The sequence below is a fragment of the Buteo buteo genome, chromosome 27, assembly GCF_964188355.1.
Source record: "Buteo buteo chromosome 27, bButBut1.hap1.1, whole genome shotgun sequence".
NCBI lineage: Eukaryota > Metazoa > Chordata > Aves > Accipitriformes > Accipitridae > Buteo > Buteo buteo.
The window spans coordinates 10,122,298-10,143,668 of record NC_134197.1 but is presented as its reverse complement, the minus strand read 5'-3'; the positions used below and the strand labels follow the sequence as shown (position 1 = coordinate 10,143,668).

Sequence of the window (21,371 nt, the reverse complement as noted above, 5' to 3'; positions counted from 1 at the left end):
TTTCTCAAAACATGTGAACTAATAATAGAGGTGGTCAGCGTTTAAATACCACTGAAAGCAATGTATAACCCTTGCTTCTAATTTTTATTTTAATTTGTGGATGAATAATGGCTCCTAAACATTAAGATTTTCAACTTTTTTAGTCTGTTTTGTAAACAGCTGGAAACTCTGAATTTTAAGTCATTGTAGTCTTTGGATCATACAACGGAGAGAGAAAGATTAGACGTGCCATCTTAAAACTGAAATCCTTACACAGCTCAATTACAATGTACTTTGTATTCAAGGCATGTTCAAAATCAGTACATGTTTTACTGCCAAATAAGGAGAGAAACCAGGCTTCCTTTTATAGAGTGAAGTTTTCTTTTAGTTATGCCAAAGTCATTAAAAAGTGCATCGCTCTGATTTTCCTTTAGTGGCTTCAGAAAAGGGAATGGACGTGAAAATGGCTCCTTAACTCAGCTGGAGAAGCATTATTTCCTTAGAGAGCCGGATGTATAAAATGAAATTGCGTACAGTGGCTGGAGTCGTTACATAGTACTTAGCGGGCAACACTTAAATTTTCTCTTCTTTTCAGTGTCTTAGACTATTAAAAGCAAAAGAATAACCTGGTAGTTGTATAAGCTATTACAATTTGGAACACCCGAAAGATTTGGTTTTTTGGCAGGAGCAGCACCTGGCTGATGTATTATAAAATATAAAGACAGTCAAATGTGACATCTTCAATGACAGGCAGGAAAAGGGGGTTTTTTAATAGAACCTTTGCCACAGTAGTCATTTGGGAAACAGTGTAAACATGCTGTGAAGGCTGGATGCTGTTACATCTTAGAGGAATCTGGAACTCATAGGCGGAATACAAACAGCTAAAGAAAAGGCCATTAAAAGTTTGTTATGTATCCGAGCTCTTTTCTTGTGCTGTTTTTTTCTCCTCATTAATGCTATTCTTCACAGTTGTGTTGTCCCTTTTCTGGCTCCTGGGTTCCAGATACTTTTAGAGGTGTTGCTGAACTGTATGGCTTTTAGTAAGGAGCATTGCAAGCCCATCCCCATTCTCAGAGGCTGGAGAGACCTTAAATCCCAAAGGGCTAGAGCACATTCCCAAAATCTCCACCTCTTTCAGCCCAGTTCTGCTGATGTGTATCTGTTTTGTCACCTTTTCAGACATACCTTTTTTCCACTGTGACACATGCTGTTCATTGGTGTTCTGTACACTGGGTTGATGGTGGTTTGGCGGTCAGTTAGAAAATGGATCACACGGTAAATGGTATTATGTATTGCATTGATGAATTGCCCAGTAAGTACCCAAATACTTGGAAAAAGACCTGGTATATTATCCCAGCTGTTGGAATAGTTTAACCACTTAGCTCCCAGCAGCACTTACCTTGCTGCTCATGTGAAATATTTGGTGGTTCATTTGGCTCAAATTTCCCTCAGCCATACTTTTTCTTGTTAATTTTTTTTAAACACTTAAGTATTCTGAAGCACATGGACTAAGAAGATCTATTTTTTGCTTATAAGTAGTCAGCCCAACAGTTGCATGTGAACTGTAGCGACTGAAATAGCAACATGCATCTTCTGTACAAAGAGTCTGCACTTAAAAATTTTAGACATTACAGCTAACTTTCAGATGTTCCTTATTGCTTTATGCTAAGCGTTAGGGGAGCCATAAAGCCTTTACTGCTTCAGCTTGACAATTTGCCTCCTTGTAGGGCTTTTATTTCTGCTCCGTTTTAGAAAACAATGCTAAGTTGTCAATGCAGAGACAAACAAAAATAAGCTGAAGATGCTAGGAGGATGCAGTAAAAACAGACATATGTCTTGACATGGGACAAAGCAGGATGTTTTTTGGTCTAGGTAGAGTAGACAAGCAAGATCATCCACCAGTTCAGGAAGGTGCAATAAGTGAGAAGGTTTGAAGTAGCCATAATCTATGGGGCAGAGCGGGAATTAGGAAGGAGGTGGAAATTGTGGTACTGGTAAAGTAATCAGAAATCTTATTGCCATCTAAGAACGTTGAGCTGCACACTTCATTTTCAGTGGTATAAATAGTAACATTTGTGTCCTTTCATCCAACGTCCTGAGACATTTTATAAAAGACTTATGGCAGGGAACACCCTTTTAAGTTGGACAGATACTGTTGGTCCTGTTTTACCTACAAGTCAATAGCCTGGTAGCTTGAAAATCTGTGTAGAAGTGACTCACACTTGCCCTCAATCATTTGGAAAGTTTGAATCACCATTTCCTTTCCTTTCTTCCGTTGTCTAGTATGCAGATGTCTAGTATGCAGATCCCGAGATGGTAAGCGCAGTAGAAACACCGGGTGAGATGCTGTTGTAGTGGACACCGGGGGTCCTCTGCATTGCGCGTCCCTTTGCGTTGCCTGTGGGCACTGCAGCAGCCGTGATCTGCTGGCCCCCGTGGAAGCGGTAGCGCGTGCTGTACCTGCTCCAGCAGCAGCATCACGTAGATGAGATGGCTTCAAGCTCAGCCGCTCAGGCCCAGCAGCGTTCCCAGGTCGGAGGCTGCTCAGTCATGTGGGTGTTGGGAAGAAGCGGAGGTGAGGGACGAGAAATCTTCTGGAGAAGACATTTATTGGAGACAAACAGATGGCAAAATGTCAGATTTCATATCATTGAGTCTGTCTGTGGTGAATTCATGCTACATCTATGCACACTATCATTTGCAGTTTTCTCCGTTTTGCTTATTTTATATAAAAAGAAACAAAATCCCTTGAGTTGTGGCCTCCCTGATCGTGAGAGGAAGCCATTACATTTTTGTCCTTGTAAAAGCTGTTCCAGTGTTTCTTAAAAGATACTGTAAGTGAAGAGTGGTGGAAAGAAACCCACAGGAAAGTCTTTGAAAGTCCCCCTGCAGCCTTGTACTCACAAGGGACTGTATAGAACTGTTGTCAAAACAAGGCAATTCCTAGTAGAGTCATTACTGCAAAAAATAGACTCGCAAGTTTCCTACAACTAAAAACAATTTCAGAGGTTTTTTATTTTTGGGACACTTGAAGAGTTGCTCCCTGACCTGCAACATTAAAATATTGAGAAGCATTAAGGCTTTTTAAGATGTCCTCTGAAAGAGAGATTTCCAGAAGATGGAAAGTAAGGTTTTTTAAAACCAGTGGAAGTTAATGCTTAGGAAAAGGTGGATGAGAAGAAAGAATCATGAGGAATTGCTTCTAAATATAATGCAAAGATGTGATATGACTAAAGCATTAAATGGATATACTAAGAAAATTACATATGAAAAAAGCAGAAAGAAATTATGTATGTAGAGTATGAGGCACCTATTGTAAAGCTTGAAAAATCTAACTATGTCCATGTAGAGACAGAATAATATCCAGATAAAATGCGTGTATTCATCAGCGTTCAATGGCATCTTGTGTGGAATACCCTAAATGCCATGGATGTTTGGTTTCCATAAAATGCCATTGATTGAGAAGGGCCACGTTTAACATAGTATTTCAAGGTGGACTTGTAACTTGAAAGAGCCAGTTCAAAATACAGTACCATTTTTGCTACACTGTAAATGATCTAAACCTTATATTGTCCAACGTTTGTGGCAGCAGACCAGTTGCCTGCCCCAGATTTACTTGCACACTGAGCATAAAACTGCTCAAACGTACTTAGGAGACAGCTGGTGACGTGGACCCTCAGAAAATCTTTCCAGTAGAGCTGCTTGGTTTCATGATGACTTGCAGGCCAGCTCCTAGACACCCACGGAAACTGCAGGAACAAATGTCACCAACGGCATCTCTCAGTGCTGGCTGATTTTTCGCGGCCGTGTCACCTGCGTTTTCCGCTCTGAATTCAATCCCTGTCCTCCTGAGGTCAGCGCCCGGGCTGTCCTCACCCGGGGCAGCTGGTGGTCCCGCGGTGGGGGGCTGGCAGCCCCTCCAGTCACACGCCCGTCGCGCTCCGCTGCTCCACAAGGTCTGGTGCCCTCCGCGGTTGTAGGGCATGTAGAGATAGGAATGACGAACACTAATCGTATTTTAAAAGTGAGATTTCCCTATGTTCCTTGTTAACTTCCGAGCATTTAGCCAGTGAAAGCATTTCAGTTTGTGTGCTTACTTACAGGTTTGGCTCTTGCATGTGAAATAAGCCCAATCTCGCTATAGCAAATCCAGTCAAGAGAGAAATTCTTTATGATATTGTTGATGTTCATTTGTGCTTTGGCATTAAAGCTTAGGGGATTGTTAGGATAGTATTGTGTTTATAATATTTTCCTCAGAGTGAGGGAATTAAAGAAAGATCGGAATTCTGCTTTTTACCTCGTAATGTGCATTCAGGATGCTGCAGTTTAAACACATTGGAAAGCAGGTTACAATTTTGTTTCTCCCTCTCTTCCGTTGTTTTTATCTATACTGAGAGTTTTTTCACAGCCTTGTGAAACAGCAGGAATTGTGCATTCTGCACTTTCTGCATGCTGCCTGTCATACTGGGAGGAAATCTTCCTCACCTTGACAGACTAAGTAGGTGCTATTCCTTTCTGACATTGTTCCCCCTGTCAAGCTTCAGCTCCATTTCGGGAGTGGGGGGTCAGCCCTGGAGGCTTTTGGCACAACAACAAGAGGTCTTGGGAAACATACTGCAAGATCATATCTGCAGTATGGGAAACATTCTGCAAGATCAGATGTTTATCTGATACAGACATTGTGCTGAAATAGCCAATTATTAATTATTTCAGATTTTTTAACTACTGGGTAACCCTTGATAGAATAGAGCTACTCATGGAAATGGGGTGAAGTCAAGGTTGTGTCGCAGTCAACTGGAAATTCATCGCATACTCAATGGAGGCCAGGATTTCTGGCCTGCAGCGGGCAGGGAATGAAACTGCTCTGTGCAGGTTTGGGTTTTATGAACTTGCTTATTACAAAGAATTATTCAGTGACTGGTTTATGGAGATATATTGTAGCCTAGAGATTGCTCACAAATTACTTGTTGCAATTGTTACACTCAAGATTGTCAAATTACTGTTCTGCGCTTTCTACTTGGTCACTTAAATTGCAAGTTATTGTTTTATGCTTCCCGACTGATTGACTCTGGTAAGTGTTTCCAAGGTGGCTGTGCAAACACTGCTGGCAAGAGCCTCTCATATTTCTCATCCGTAAAAATATTTACTTGACTTTTCCCACCAAAATTGGCTGACTTCTTCAAATCTTTGTGTAAAGATAGTTGAAAGAGGAGCAGATGGAGTCAAAGCAATGTGCAGAGTTTGTCCGCATCCATTAAGGAGAGCATGGACGTGGTGCTAGTGGAGCTCCAGCTCCCAAGCTCTGCAGACCCTTGCTTTGACATTGACTTTCAACTTGTGATGAGTTGTTTCGCTGACACATTGTTAACTTTTATTCATAGATCTTATCTTTGTATACTGAGTAATAATGATGAGGTCCTGGTGGGTGCACCTGGTTAACAGTGAAATGTCGATAGGAGGTTTTGTAGGCAAGAGGCCAGAAACAGGAAACATTCAGGAAAAAAGCTTTTCACCTCAAGAAATACATTCTTTCCAGACAAAAACCTTTTAGTGACGAATTAGAAGTAATGTTTAGCAATCTGGTAGCCTCTGATGCTTAAGAAAGTTTTATTCATTCATAGACTTCGGAAAACAGCGAACTCTCTGTCTTATGTACGCGTAAGTGTGAGCGTTCAAGAGAGGGGGCCTCTCAGAGTTGCTGTGGTATGCCGTGTCACTTGGAGAAAACTATCCAAAAGGGTGATATTTGATTGTGATATTTTTGCTGATATGAAGTAACTGTGCAACAATATTCATTAGTAGTTAAAACATATCGTAAGAAGAGCTGAGCTATGTGTTTATATTCATGTTGAAGGAGCGTGTGCTAAACATCTTACAAATGCTTTACGTGTTATACAATCCTAGAGTCTCATCTCAAATGCAATTATAAATATTTAAATACACTACAAAGTAAGAGGAGTTCTCTGAGCTGGATTGCAATCATGAGCTGTCTGGACAGTTAACTATCTGTACTCAGTGTTACAGACCATGTGCTGCAGGCAGTAGGTTTTTTAACAAAGTAAAAAAATAACCACCCAGAGGCGTGTAAACCCTGAGGCTGCATCCATGCATAGTCAGGGCGCAAACGGCACCTTTCACATGTGTAGCTGCCTGACTGCTGAGCTCAGCTGGCAAGATGCGTTCATACTATGCTATGCTTGCTGCTTACTTGCAAGTGTAATCCAGGTTCCTCAAAATTGGAGGCTCTTTAGGAAGAGTTAAAATTGATTAAGGGTAAGTATAAAATGTCTTAGATGGGGTGTTCTATGAAATAAGGTAAAATGGCATGCTTTCTCTTAACCCCAGTCTTATTTTAATTTTATTTTCTACTGGTTGACTCTCTTTTCTTGTCATCGTTATTTTCCTCCTGTTGTTTGTCTTAGATCAGGAGAAAGGTCAAGTGTCTTTATCTGATGGCGATCTCCATAGTATTTGGCTAACCATACTGTGGTGCAATTGTGTGTCGTTATCCTGGCAAGTACCTTTGCAGTTGTCAGAGGTGTGCCAGTCCTACCTGAAATTCAGGGTGCCTGGAAGAACCTAAATTTTTCCATGTAGACTAAGATTAATGAAATGCTATTATTAATCCATTTTTTCTACTTTAATCTGGGCGTCATCTGCTAGATGTCTTGTGAAACCCAAGAGAGAAAGACTTGAGGAAGAAATCACCATTTTTTGTATTTCATTACTCTCTCTGAAGCTTGGCATGCCTTCATAAAATACACTGGTTTGGTATTACATTGAGCATAACCAGAAACTAATGAAATACAGCATAAGTCTAGAAACAAATCAGTAGGGTCATGCTTTTGCCCTCCATCTTCTATCTTTCTTTTCAGAGGTGGCTGCTGCAAGCATTGTTGGATGGCTAGTCAAGAATCTTTATGAACTGTTTGTAGTGTTTGAGGGGTTTTGATTTCTTGAAAAGGCCTACGTCGCATACAAATAACACCTTTCCCTTTCCCTCAGGCAGTATCCAATATGCTTATAGTAAGTTTTTGCCTCCTGAGTGCCAAAATCGCTATTGCTGGAGTAGCTAGGAGCATCTGTCATCCTAGAAGAGAATCTAGAGAGAAAAAAAAAAAGCCTCATCCATCTTTTCCAGTTTGGTTGCAGTTCAGTTCTCTGTGTGCCAGCAGTACAGCCTCGGCTTGCTAGGGCGACCCACTGCCTCCTCAGGCAGGATCGTCTAGCTTCCAGAAGATCTAAAATATACTCGGTCCCCTTGGCTCCCAAGGAACATTTACGGATAGCAAGCAATTTCCCAATGAAGAGCTGTGTCTTCAAAACCCCTTGTATAAATTATTGCTTCATAGATAAAAGGAAATTATTTGCTATGCTAATGTGTTATTTGGTTTAGGTGTAATGACTGTGTGTGAAGCAGGTCCAGTAAAGGCGAACCTTCTGAAAAATGCCTGCTTCCTATTTGGTTGTTACTGATATTTAAAACCTGATGTGATCTTTCTAGGAAGGTTTCAAGAAGCATTAGCAAAAGGGTCCTCTCTTTGCAGGTCTCCAAAGGTGTTGCTGCTCTTCAGTTGGGCAGCGCTGCCTTGCTGGAGGATGAATGGTTGGAAAGTACATTTAGTTTTCTTCTAATAACCTTGTTGTATAAGATTTTAGGACTGAGATTTGTTGTGAAAACACTTGTGCTCCCAAGAATTGTCTTATTTCACTCCATACACCGAGATTTGCTTGTCCAAGCCATTAGCTCAAAAAAGCCACAGAACTGTGTATGTATACCAAAAAGGAGCCTGTCAACCATTTTGGGTAACGTTGAAGCTGTGAGCCTAGATTTGTTGGGACCTTCTCATCTTGAGTGTGGCCATGCTCTTCTATTGCTGATTTCAGATAATAAGGCTGAAGTTGTGTAACTGGGCTTTCTGGTATTAGTTAACTGTAAGCCCTATCATGTAATAAAGGCTGAGGGAGTTGGTAAGTAGAGGAGTTTTTTAAATGGTCGGGTAGGGTTTTTTTATTTGGGGGTTTCTATTGCAGTCAAGGAAACTTCTATTTGAAAATGAGAATAAAGGGTGATAAATTGGTAGAGATAGCAGTTGAAAGAAATTATTTAATGGAAAAGAACTTTACGTTCCTATTTAAATATGGTCGATAAAATTCTATTATTTTCTTAAAATAATTAACTCAAATGAGCATTTAGTTTTGAGGGAAATAAATAAATGACCAAACTTTCAGGCACATTAATATTTGATTTGGAGATAACTGCATAAATATTGAATTTGAAGATTACATTCCAGAGCACTGCATTAAAATTGCAAGGCTTTTCTATTATCCTTCATAATGGAACATGAAATTAGAAACTTGTTCATGGAAAGAAAAATTTCTCCACTCTCATCTACACATTTTCTGCACTGTTGTGTTAACAGAGGAGCTCCACTTCTCATACTGTGAGAAGAGACATAGCTATCAGTAGGACATAGACCCTGAAGTCATTTACGGTCCTTTTGAAAATTAATATGCACCATTTCGTAATTGCGTCTCAGTTCTTTGAGAGAAAACTTTAACCAGAGAGTTAGCCTACGGGGTTAACGCTCAAGTTACCAGATGCAGGAGTCCAGAAAGCTGGTGTTCCTTAACTTTTATTTCTTTTCCCCTTCCTTTAGTTGCCTGTGTTTGAGGACCACTAAAATGTCTTCTTGACTTCCTAATCCTAAAACATTTCTAAGAACCCTGGTGTTAGCTCTATGCCATTTAGGAAGGAAGCACAGGTCTTACGGTGTCCTCCTCAGTGTAGGTGCCGCAGCTTTTGTTAGCCTGCAGTTCTTGCATCCGGTGAGATCTGTGGTTTTGCGGATGTTAGTTGCTATAACAGTCTGGTAAGCTAGCATTTATTATCACTCAGAACATGCAGCATGTATTCAACACAGCAACTCAGCGTTGTTAACAGCGCTCAGCCCCCCTTGTGAAGGCGTGTGCTAATTCATGGCTGCCCTGCTTCCCTTTCTGGGAAGTAATTCTGAAAATGGAATAACAAATAGAAACCTGGATCAGCCAGTCCCAAAACATGTGTGGGCATCCAGTCCAAAGTGTTTTCAAACATAGATTGATTTTCCAACTCTTTTTTTCTTTTATATTGGTCTCAAATAATTCATTTCCATAACTTTACAGTTCTGCGGTTGCTCCTCTTATTCATGGTTCAGCAATAACAAAACATTGTTCCCCATAGACTTGAAAATGGAGCACACATTCTACAGCAAAGAGCAATACAATTGTATTTCTTCCTAATTAACAATACTCCAATAGAAAAATTCGTGGAATAATAACATAGGAGAAAATTGGTCATTTTACCTTTATGTACGGTTTGCTGTTTTTCAAAAACTGTGCATTTATTTGGAGACAGAAGCCTATCACACGGATTCTGTTTAGTTCCTGTTCATGTTATGGTTCTTCTGCAGTGGTTTGTTAAGAGTTAATGAACGTTATGGATTTTCCTGCCATGCAGCTCTGTAACTTGCACAGTTCTGTCTTAGGACAGCAGAAGGTGTAAATGATGTTTAAAAGCAATCTGTTGATCTTTGCCTCTATAACTGAACGTATAACTGATTAATGATTTATTAAACCTCTCTACATTATTTATGAGTAGAACAGAAATATAAACAAGTGACCTTTTTATCCTTTTTTGTTTGAGAAAGTAGCTACTTTATTTATAGAGCTAGTGATGATAACAAAATACAAATTAACTTTTAATGACTGCTTTTGTATTCCCTCAGGTTTATCAGAAAACAAGGACTGGATCGACTTTTCCTAGAATGTGATACCCACATGTGGCGCCTGGGGGACCGGAGGATCCCAGAAGGAATCGCAGTCGATGGAGGGTCGGACTGGTTTCTCCTGAACAGGAAGTTTGTGGAGTATGTCACTTTTTCTAATGATGATCTGGTAACAAAGATGAAGAGATTTTACTCTTACACGTTACTTCCTGCTGAGGTATGTGAATTCAAAGCAATCCCTCTCTGTGTTCAAAACTGCAACATTTGTGTTTGTCCCAAAGGTCACCGAAGTCAGAGGGGCTTCCACTTGATTTCGGTGGGCTTTGGATCATCCCACAGTGGGTTATGAGAATTTTACTCCCATGACGAGTAAGTCCTTTAGTGTTAGAACAACTTTTGCAGTTGTTTAGTTGCTTTGTTTGTTTGTGGGACTTTTTTGCAAGGAGTGGCTTTGTTTTATACTTTTAAGCCTATTAATCTATTGCCGAACAACCAAAAGTCCAGCTGCCCTTTGCTCGCAAATTGTTCCTCCACAAAGCCTTTGAAGGCTATTAGAAATGGCGAATTGTCTTCATAAGTAGCTTTCCTCGCTATTATCCAGCCCTTTTCTTTAAAAATAAAAACCCTACAAACAAAGGTTTATTGTTCCGTTCAAAACTCAGCTAGAAGGCATAGTCACAAATCATTTAGATCACTCGGGAATCGCTCTGGCCACAAGTGATGCAGAAGGGGAGTGCGCACCAGGATGGGTCTTCGTCTAGCATGCGGCAGTGTGTCAGGGAGATGTGCATTATCTACAAATAGAGCACAAAGCCTGGCGGGTTGTCAGGCTGTGCTGCACCTGCCTCAGCAGGTACCTTGCTCCCCTGGTTTGTCGGGCTCTGCTCCCAGGCATAGCATGCAGCCATCCCAAGCAAGACCTGATGCTCTGCTCATAGCATGCAGCCATCCCAAGGCAAGACCCGATGACTGTCTTTGGAACAATAACTTACTTCCTTGCTAGTGGCCCCTGAACATTTTGAGGGATTTATGAGACTGATCTTGCAAATCTAGGCTTATTAGTTTGCAGTGGAACACAGCAATTGTCATCTTTTGATAGGGGTTTATTATTCCACACACATGTTGAATAATCTTGCTTTAATCCCATTTCTGTTAAAAATCACCTTTTGTCTCAACTCTGATAACCTTTTCATCCATTATCTATGAGAAATTTCTGTATCATTATAAAAGGACACAGGGCAACGTGTAATTGGGTAGGGTTTTTTTTTCCTCTCGCTTGACTGAGAATGGATGCCTTTATGGGTTTAACCAAACAGTTCAAGCATAAAATCCATATTCACTGGGCTGTCATTTAACATTAAAAAGGGTAGGGGGATTATTTGGGGGCCAGCCGTGCTAATGTTGTGCTGGGTATTTATAGGTCTTACTATTGCTGATTTTAAAGAGAAGTCACTACTCCAAAAATCATCTTTTACAGGGCTAAATGTGATCATATTCCATAGCTTCTTCCTACAAGGTTTTCTTTGCAAGATACATATCTGGTTTCTTAAAATTGCGCTGCCTTCACTGACCTGTTAACCTGCTATATGAGTCCCCATTACACATGATTTATGTAATAGCTGATATTATGATGATATTATTAGGCTAGCCCAATAGGAATTCCTTGCTGCCTTGAGTCAGCAAATAAAGACTTATGATTTCAGATGTAATTGCAGGAGGCAGAATGCCCTTCTGGTGCCTGGGTTGAACTGTATATTTCAGAACAAGGCCATTCAACTAGCAATGCATTTTGGAGTGCTGGAGATAGAGACACCCACAGAAGAGCTGTCTGAGACTGTATTTTTTTCATAGTAACCGGGGTGATGGTGAAGGTTTGAGAATTGTCTTAGGAAACAACTTGAGCTATATCATTAACACATTGCTCAGGAAAATAGTCCTAAATCTATTAGACCAGAGAGTAGCTTACAGAAGAGAAATAAGGGGAATTGCTCATACAGCTGAAATAAAAATAAAAATTCTGGCACTGGTTGCCTTTTCCTGAGTCCTCTGGACTCCCAATGCCCAAAGTTGGTCGTTGCAGAAGTGCAACTATTCTGTGCCAGGTTATTGTAGCAAGGCCGCAACTGTATGTTATTACAGTTTGGCTGGGTCTATAGCATGTTGTGATTTTTTCATGCTCTATGGAATGCATACATGTAGAGTGCTTTTCATATATGGCAGAACAATAGAGCTTGTTAATTTTGTCATTTTGAAAGAAAATAAGTCACCTGCATTAGGTTCAGGCCCATGGGCTGAAGTGAAGGAGAAAATGGAAGCCTGAAGAGCTGAATGCACTGATCTGCTCTGTCTTTCCTGCAGTCCTTCTTTCACACTGTTCTGGAAAATAGCCCGTACTGTGACTCCATGGTGGACAACAACTTGCGCATCACAAACTGGAACCGTAAACTCGGTTGCAAGTGTCAGTACAAGCACATTGTTGACTGGTGTGGCTGTTCACCTAATGACTTCAAACCAGCAGACTTCCACCGATTCCAGGTAACAGAAGCAGACCCTGATACCCGCGGAGAAGCTCTTCCCCCTCTGCTGGGGTGCGGAGAGCGGTCTGGCTGCATGGCTGCGGCAGGGAGTGGGAAGGGAAGCTTTTACTTCATCAAGCAAGGTGGAGAAAGAGGTGTGAGGAATCTCTGCTCTTAATTTCAGGAGAATAAAAGATTGGTTCTACTGTGTTTTGGCCCTTGAGACTTACCACTGTGTGGTAAGGTCACAAAGCAGCTCTTTGGACTACTTGGCATTGGTAGGTCTGCTGTGCTAGAAAGCAGGGAAGCTTGACACATCTCTCACTGTACCAATATTACTTGGTAACTCTTGTGAATTTATTGCAAAGGTTTTTTTCCAAAGTTCCAGATCAGATGCTTTCATGATTTCATGAAGGTCCTGGCTTTCACTGTTAAGCAGTGGTTTTCATCATTGAAAAAAGCTTAAAAGTTGACTAGAGTGCCCGCTAGAGGCTTATGTAGCACAAGGCAAATCAATTTTCGTGATTATATTCATCAGCAGGATTATGTTTAAGTTTATCTTGTGGTTTTGGGGACCAGAGTCATGTGGTTTCAATCACCCAGGCTTGGCAGCACTGCCTTAAAAAGTTAAATCGGTTACTTTGTGATGCAGTTTCCTCAAGGCAGACATGAGAGCAAATCCTTGTGCTCAAGGGTGCGCTCGGTCTCAAGACTGTATCTGGCCTGTGTATCTTCTATTAAGAATGAACAACCGCTTGTTTCAAGGTCACCAGATTTGCAATTCCATCCCTGCAGCTCCTCGGGGTTCCCTGCATAAAGCATGTTTGTTCAGGCTTTGTGTGGGATGGGGAATGTGTTACCCTACAGCACAAAAATGATGACTGCTCCGAAACAGAGATCTTTTCTTTATTGTAATGTGCTGCCTACCAGGCGCGGTTGAAGTCTGTGACACAGGCACTCACAAAAAGAGCAAATGGGACATTATCTAAGAGGGGCTCTGCTGCCCCAAACATCAATCCCAGGAAAGTCTCCAGCACAGAATAAATGGCAAGTCTTAAAAAACTCCTGCCAGTCTACAGAGGCTGACCTGCTCCAGGCTGGGAAAACAACCCACAACGACATTTCAGAAAACAATCAGGTAAACTGAGCTGCAAGGGAAAGTTCAAAATTAGAATAGATGTAAAGGCAACTTCTGACACTTGCCTGATGAGAGAGCCCCTCAGATGAACACATGGCACCAGAAGGCTTGCTCGCAGTTCCCACAGAGGCACAAAGCAAGCTGCAGAGGAGGAGATCAGAGAGCCCACAGCATGCACCATCTCAGAGTAAAACTGAGCATCCTCAAAAGAATTTTTCAACCATCTGGGGCACTTTTGAACTCCTCGGCCCCTCAGAACCCATGCTCAAATATGAGCAAGGCAGAACAAAGGCTTTTTAAAAGCCAATGGTAGTTGAGTAGCACATAAACAGGTAATATACCCAAGATTGTGTCAAGTGCAGAGCAAAAAATCTGTACGGGACCAGTCAGAAGCTGAGAAACCTCAGCCACAGATGGCACCTCTCCCAGAGTCCTCTTACCACCTCGTAGCAGCAAATCCATACATGCAAAGTACTGCTCTGCCTCTTCTGAGCCCCTGTGCCACAGGATGCTTTGCTCCCTGCCTGACCACTAATAACACGCGCCAGCGCTGCGCCGTCTCCAGGCTAACACAGGGGCTTAGAGAGCGTTTCCCACCCCTCCCAGCACCTGGGAGAGCTTTCCAGAGCCAGGCAGCGGGTGGGGGGGGCTGTTGGTATGAAGGGATTAGCACACTAACATTTTCATTGAGTAATTACATAGTTTTTATCTGAATCTTAACGACACTCTTAAGGACAAACGGTCACAAAGGTGGCCTTCTAAGTCACCTTTGCCCAAGGGGCAAACCAGTTCACGTCCTCAACTCAAACCCATTGCTAAGGACAAAGTGTCATGGCTGAAAATGGGAACTCACTCCAGTGTCTTTTCCTTTCCTATCACCACAGCAGACTGCCAGGCCAACTTTCTTTGCCCGCAAATTTGAAGCTGTAGTGAATCAAGAGATAATTGGCCAGTTGGACTACTACTTGTACGGCAACTACCCATCCGGCACACCCGGCCTCCGGTCGTACTGGGAGAATGTGTACGATGAGCCTGACGGCGTGCACACCCTCAGCGACGTCGCCCTCACCATGTACCATGCATTCTCCCGCTTGGGCCTGCGGAGAGCTGAGACTTCTTTCCACGCTGCCGGAGACAACAGCTGCCGGTTAGTCTGAGTCTGTCTTTCTTCTTCTGGGTGTTTCAGGGGACGCAGACTGGACTGCCGAGCACTGGTTCAGCCACTTGGCTGGGCTGGCTGGAGCGTACCGTCACAAACAGGGCTCAGCAGCTGCAAGCGTACAGCGCTTATTTCCAGGAGTATTTATGCCCATAATAAAGCATTGGTTATTCAGGGTTGACATTATGTGACCTGTTCGCTGCACTTTTAAGGAGCTCCTCTCCAGCTTGATGAAGACTGACAGGATCCAGTTGGGCAGAGCTACCCCCACTGCTGTGTTTTCTTGATTAATTTCAGCAAGTGTATTATACCTGCAGCTCCTAAACCCTCCATGTGATTGCAGCAGAGGTCATGTTCACCTCTAATATGCTTACCAAAAGCAGAGGACAGGATTTCAGAATTAATCTGAACACAGGCAGGTTAATGGTCCTTGCTTGTTTGTTCCCCTGGGTGCATTCATGGAGTACAGAGAACTACTTGCTCAAGCTCAGTTTGCCTGCTTGGTACAGCTGGCTGTGCCAAAAGTGTTGCAACTGGTGGCATCCATTAGCATCAAATAAATAAAATGTATGTATGTATAACTATATATATATATAAAAAACTATATATATATATCAAATAGAAGTCCTTATTTTTTAAAGGGAACCCCCCCCTATATTCCAGATTCCTTTTTCACCTACAAGCCTAGCAAAGAAGAATTCAGTCTAAAAAGGATTTGAAGGAAGAATTCCTGGAGTTAGACTTGCACAGAAAAGGCTCTTTTCATGGTAGATGTTTGCTGCCTGCAAACACATCTGAAGCCATTTACGTTCAAAGCAGAGAGGGTTCGTCTTTTAAAGGCTTACTTTACAGTCTCTTTAATTCCTTCTTCAGAATGTATTTTTTGGACCTTGCCTTTTTTTTTCCTAATAGAAAACACATACAGCTTAAGTCAGCAAATACTGAAGACGCTCCTTGTGCTTTGACGGATGGACTTTGCCCTCCTTGTGTTCTCAAGAGGGAACCAAATGCGCCTTGACCTTCCTACTCGGTCACAGAATTGCTGAGCAATGTCCCATTTAGAAAGATGTGGCAATAAGTGATCCAGATTCCTATTACAGCTTTGCCAGTAAAGGTTACCAGTGCAAAGCAATAAAAGATCAATAACAATTAGATAGAAATAATCACTAGTAACATGCTTTCCTTATATGAAATAAAGGCAGACCTAAAGAAGTCCTGGGTCATTTGTCCTGCAGGGTGAAGCCAGCAGAGAGGATGGGAGCTATGTATAACCAGTACTGAAATAATTTGACTATTACTTTTGTGCTTATTCCTTTTGTCAGTGTTCTGATGATGATTTATATCAATAATCAATTTCATTTCTGGGGAGCTTTTCATTGCACAGGAGCTCAAGGTGCTTTTCAAGCTTGCTCAGATTATAGATAGGGAGCCATGTCATCCACCGCTGATTGCAGCTGTCTCTGGGATAAAGCTCCTTTACAGTAGGCTGGAGCCTCACGAAACAGTGCAGGGAGGAATTGCAAACAGTGATATGGAGTGGAGGCTTCATTTTCATACCTACCTGAGCCCCCTCAAAACACTGTGAGTCAGCGTGCAATTTAAATCACAGAAGGGTGGATAATCCTCAGGTTTATGATTCACCTCTCTTCTCTCTTGATACTATGTTGTCTTTCTAGGTGTATGCATATATACGCTTCCTCTTTCCCTCTCGTGATTTTGCATGTCTCTAATGCAGTAATGGCAGGGATACATTTGGGCTGAGCACCTCGACACTATTCCCTTTGCTGTTAGGGCTAACAGCAGCACAAAGTTAGCTGGTATTGCAGTCGCCGCCCCAGCTCATTTCACACTGCTGCAGGCGCTCTGAGGAAAGCCTCTGCTGCTTCAGATCACATTTGGAGTCAATCCCATGCTGCCACCCGCAGCGGCCCAGGAGACTTTTATAAGAGAAGCTGCCTCGCACACTTTTCTAACAAGGGCTAGCTCACAGCCTCAGAAAGCCGTGCCCCCTGCAGACTGCTCTGGTACCAAATTAGACTGCGTATCAGCATCTTCAGTGGAAGCAACATTAATGTGTGATCGAGATTTAATTTATTTCTCTCCGACTCTAGGCATTTTTAGTCATTGCTGCCAAGAGACAATTTACTCAGACTATTTCAAGGATATTGTAAATATTTGCTGCTGCACACATATAAACCAGGAGGCCTTAGTACTCGGAACAGAAGTCAGATTGTTGCTGGTATTGGCTGCGTAGCTTTGCTGTGTTTTTGCTCAGTCCATCAGTGCTGGCCCTGTTTGTAACCCGTCTTGTTATGTTTATTTCTAAAGCTCTAGAGACTTCCTTCTGGGTGTTGCTGGTTTCATGTGATGGAAAGTCCTTCTTGGTTAGCTCCTCTTAGTGCTTATGTCTTGAGATGTAATAACTAGTGTGAGGAGTCAGACTTAGCTGACTTGGCTGGGAGGGTGTGATGCTGGTTGCTTTTACATGTGTTGCAAACGCACTTGTTTCACAGTTAATGTCAGTGCTGTAAAGTAGCAAAATATTTGATTTCAGAGTTATGAATAACACGTTTTTAATTATTTATGCATCCATATGTACACAAACATCATTACGGATGTTGCTGAGACAATAGCAGACAATTGACCGTAAAGTTTTATTATTTGAAACCACGACTACGATATCTTTAAATCCGAACTGTAACTGAAGGCTTCCAAATCTCCCGATGAGAGGTTTTTCCTGTTTGTTTGACCTTTTTTCAGTTTATTTTTAATTATGAGTAAAAAAGACACAGCAAAAGCAACCTCAAATCTTTAAGGAATGTGAAGTTTATTTGCTAAACTAAAGGAGACCTAAAATGGGGCTGGGGTCCTGGTGTCCTTCGCTGCAGTGGCACGCTACAGAGCACTGCCCTTGGAGAATCGGTTGGGGATCAGATTTATATGCGGGGAACGGAATGGGGCATCAGCTCGCCTGTGCCCGGCCTCGCAGCACCCTCTGGTGTCCCCAGCCTGCTGCTGTCCCACAGCAAGCGAGGGAGGCACTGCCCTTGCCAGGCATCTGTAGGGACTAACCCTGCCGAAGGCAAAAAAAAGAAGGCCACCTGATTTGGAGCAATAGACGCATTTCTTGAACATCGTTTATCCTAGCGAACGGTGCTGCAGCCTAACAAAGTGTATTTCTGGGTGGCACTTTTTACCCAGAAGAGGTGGTAAGGGAGGGGAGTTTTCTGGCATGCAGAGGTATCTCCTAAAGAGCTTAGAGCTGCGAGTAAGTTCTAAATGAGCATATATTCTTAGTAACATTTTTTTATGTTTCAGGGTAATTGGAACAGCCTAAGAATATTTGATAATGAGTCATGAACACATTTGAAATCTCTTAATGTACAGTGGTGAATTTTCTAGTTGAAATGAATGCTTTTTAAGCCATTAGCTCCAAGTAAATGGAGATTTCATGTCTCTCTTGTGTAACTGATGAGCGTGTGCGTGTGCTGTTTTACAGATACTACCCCATGGGCCATCCAGTTTCCGTCCACCTTTACTTCCTTGCTGACCGTTTCCAAGGCTTCCTAATCAGACACCACGCAACCAATCTGGCTGTCAGTAAACTGGAAACTCTGGAAACGTGGGTGATGCCCAAGAAAGTCTTTAAGATCGCAAGTCCACCAAGCGATTTTGGAAGGTTGCAGTTCTCAGAGGTAAGTATTTGTAGCCACCTATGCACAATATCACGAGCCTCTGGAGGGATTGCATGCTAATTCAGCAGCCTTTGGAAACTGTATTTCCATGTAATTTTTAGGTGAGAGTGGCTCTCTAGCATAATGCACATCCTCTTCATTGAAGGAGATACTGTTGTCAGTTCAGATCTGTGGTCAACCCTCACTTCTTACGTTACTCTGAGTGTCCTCACTCTTGTTCTGAGAACAGATGGAAGGTATTTGCCATTGTAACAGGGGGTCAGTAACTTAAAAGTTTTGTGACTGATTGTTGTGAGTGCTGTGAGAGATACCTGGGAAAAACGCCATGTTTCTGCAGCTCCGGATGTGAATGGGGATGTGGTAAGCATTCCTCTCAAGAGTATGCTGAAAAAAAACTCACAAAATTAGTGATAGTCAGGCACCGATGCCACATGTGAGCAGAATATTGATGTTGTAACACAAAAGAGAAAATTCTCACAGCGGTGGCTGAGGTTTCCCCACAAATCCTGTTATTTCTTCTAGGAATTTGTCTCGGGATCTGACACAGAGTGTAAAAAAAGTACCCTAAAATATATCAAGAAAGTTGACCACTAATAGAACCTGACATCTGTGTTCTGTTTTAAAGATATAACTGTCTGAGTAGTTAATTTCATGATTTTTCTTGTTAAGCCACAAATTTCAATTAAGGTATAAAATTGATTGAACAAATGTGTTCTAGTCATTATGGCTAAGTCCATAAATTACTATCTTCTTGGGCAATTAAGACATGCCTAGGTAGGATTCAGTGTTTTGGTGTGCATGGCAAATCCATGACACTAATGTGCCATTAAAGAGATGGATGGAAAGTGTGTTTCATTTATCAATGTGTCTGATGGTAGGCTTGCCATTTCATGCAGTGATAAATGGTCATACAAGCTTTAATTCTTGTGATTTGTAGGAGTATTTCTGCTGTTTATTTGGTACTTTTAATCTGACTTTCATCCTGATGCCTGCTCTGGGTCTTTCTTTTGAAAGCAACCGAGCTGGCAGCAAGAAGAGTTTTTTTCTAATTCTGTGATGAAAAGAAATATATCGATCTCTGTATTCTGGAACTCAGAAATACTTAGAAAGACTACGTCTGACCTCTGACAACTGCAGTTGACAGAAGGAAACAAACCTGGGACCAGAATTTACTCGCTAGCCACTTGCCAGGTCCCCCCTGGCCCCAGTGCACCTTTTTTTCCCCAAAACTAGCCCTGCGGCAAGCATGAACCTGACTGATGATGTCCTGCAGCAGCAGTGCCCGGTGTCAGCCTCCCCTGACAGGGGAGGTGGTGGCATGCGGGTGGCCTCTTCGCTGCGCTGTGCCCACAGCTCTTTGGAGTGTGTCGCCCTGCAGGGAGGATCCCCGGATCCCACGGGACTAATGAGCTGCTCTTCACGGCCTCATAGACCACAGCTGGTCTGTAAGCAGCCCTGTAGGAACTGCTGCTGCAGTGAAGCTGAGTGAGTGCAAAGCATGGGAAGGATTTAATCAGTGGTGAGCTTTTTCCAGGCTAAGGAAACATTTTCTTCTATTTGAAATGCACAAAAAGAGTTTTAGTGGCTGCTTACTTGTTTTCATTATTTCTTCTTGCCTAAACTCTTTAATTATCCTCTCCTTTCATAGATGATTCATATTTTAAAAGACCAGCAGGTACAAAGTAAATAATTTAATCATTTCTTAATTGTTTACTTTACTTTCTGCCTTCCCTTGGCCTGCAGGCATCTCTGCCTCTGAGCCAAATTATTCTCTGTTACCCTGGTATAAATCCAGCATTAACCTCTTCAGCTTTAGTGTGGCTGGAAACCCTCTGATCTGTTACTGCTTATTAAAATGCCACTTCTTTGTCAAAGTCCAGCAAGTGTAAGACAAACTTCGCAGTTCAGCTAAGATGAGGGCATCAGTGTTCACAGGTTAAGCACCAGAAAAGAAAATTAAGATTTGTGCTTATTGGGACACATAAGTGCTGGTTCTTCAATAACTTTCACCCCATGATCTGGCAGAAATTTAAAACTGAATGGGGCCTTTTTAGCTGGCAGCTTTCTTCCCTCTCCCAGCTCACACCGGCAGGGCCAGCAGGAAGAGCACAAATATGCTGCATCGAATTGTGCTCCCAGGTATATTTGTGACCCTGATGCACGACTGAAATTGCAGCGGAGATGACAGGATCTCTCCAGTCAGCTCTTCTGCGCTCTGCTCTTTTGCTTTGCTGCTCAGACTTTGCTTCCCAAGTAGCAGATTTTGCCATACACCACATAAAGACAAGTGGAAAAAAATCAGCAGTCTGGACTGCCTAACGACCAGTGGGGTTAATGATAGCATTGCAATGGCGCACAGCTCCTGTACTCAGTCTTGGGCTGAGTAAAATAAAATAAACTTACAGGAAATCCAAGAGAGACGATTTCCAAGCATGAAACACCCACACCTTCTAAAATTGGCTTGTGCACAATGTACACAGTATGTATCCTACCAGCCTGGGTTCATGACAACTTTACATGGAGGGTAGAAGATTGATTTGCTGTACAGTACTAAAAGTCTCAGCTCACCGTATATCAGTTGAAAACTAAGTTCATTTCTGGTCTTGTTAAGACTTGTGATTCATCACAGAGAATAAAATAAACTAGGTGGCAGGCAATTAGTGTGCATTGTGTGAACCTAATGGTCCTGTTTGTAGTGAGCAATGAGACACAAACCCATAATCAAGACATAATTTATCTTGGGAAAATTTTATCTTGGGACTGAACAGAGATAGAAACAGCGGTTTTAAGCCAATGAGAGAGTTCCAGCTTTCCAAACATACCCTGTGCACAGTGCCTGCTCTTGAAACCCAAAATCATGGTGATTAAAATAATGATGTGGAAAATGTCAGTTTCTGTGCCACATCCCTTCATAATTTATCAGATATTCATTACTGCTTGATTCCATCCCATGCTTGGTGTATTCCATTTGAAAGTGAAAGCCTACTTGCAATGTTTTAAGGGGCTATGAAAAATATTGTAGGACTGTAGTATGTCTTGGCCTGTAAAATCAGACATCTCAGTACTGGGAACTCAGCTGTGCAGAGTTCAAGGGAAGATGTATAAACCTCTAACTAG

At 42.1% G+C, this 21,371-nt stretch overlaps 1 protein-coding gene across 3 annotated transcripts in view; it reads left to right on the top strand.

The window, feature by feature from the left end:
• The window catches only part of XYLT1 (xylosyltransferase 1), a 204,608-nt gene that overhangs the window by 170,401 nt on the left and 12,836 nt on the right, over positions 1-21,371 (top strand). For 2 of the 3 annotated variants that reach the window (XM_075058582.1, XM_075058583.1), the window contains 4 exons: positions 9,747-9,963; positions 12,105-12,281; positions 14,285-14,547; positions 18,059-18,254. In XM_075058582.1, the coding sequence (XP_074914683.1) occupies positions 9,747-9,963; positions 12,105-12,281; positions 14,285-14,547; positions 18,059-18,254 (853 nt within the window). The remainder of the gene's footprint in view (positions 1-9,746; positions 9,964-12,104; positions 12,282-14,284; positions 14,548-18,058; positions 18,255-21,371) is intronic. The other variant, XM_075058584.1, reaches the window with a different exon arrangement.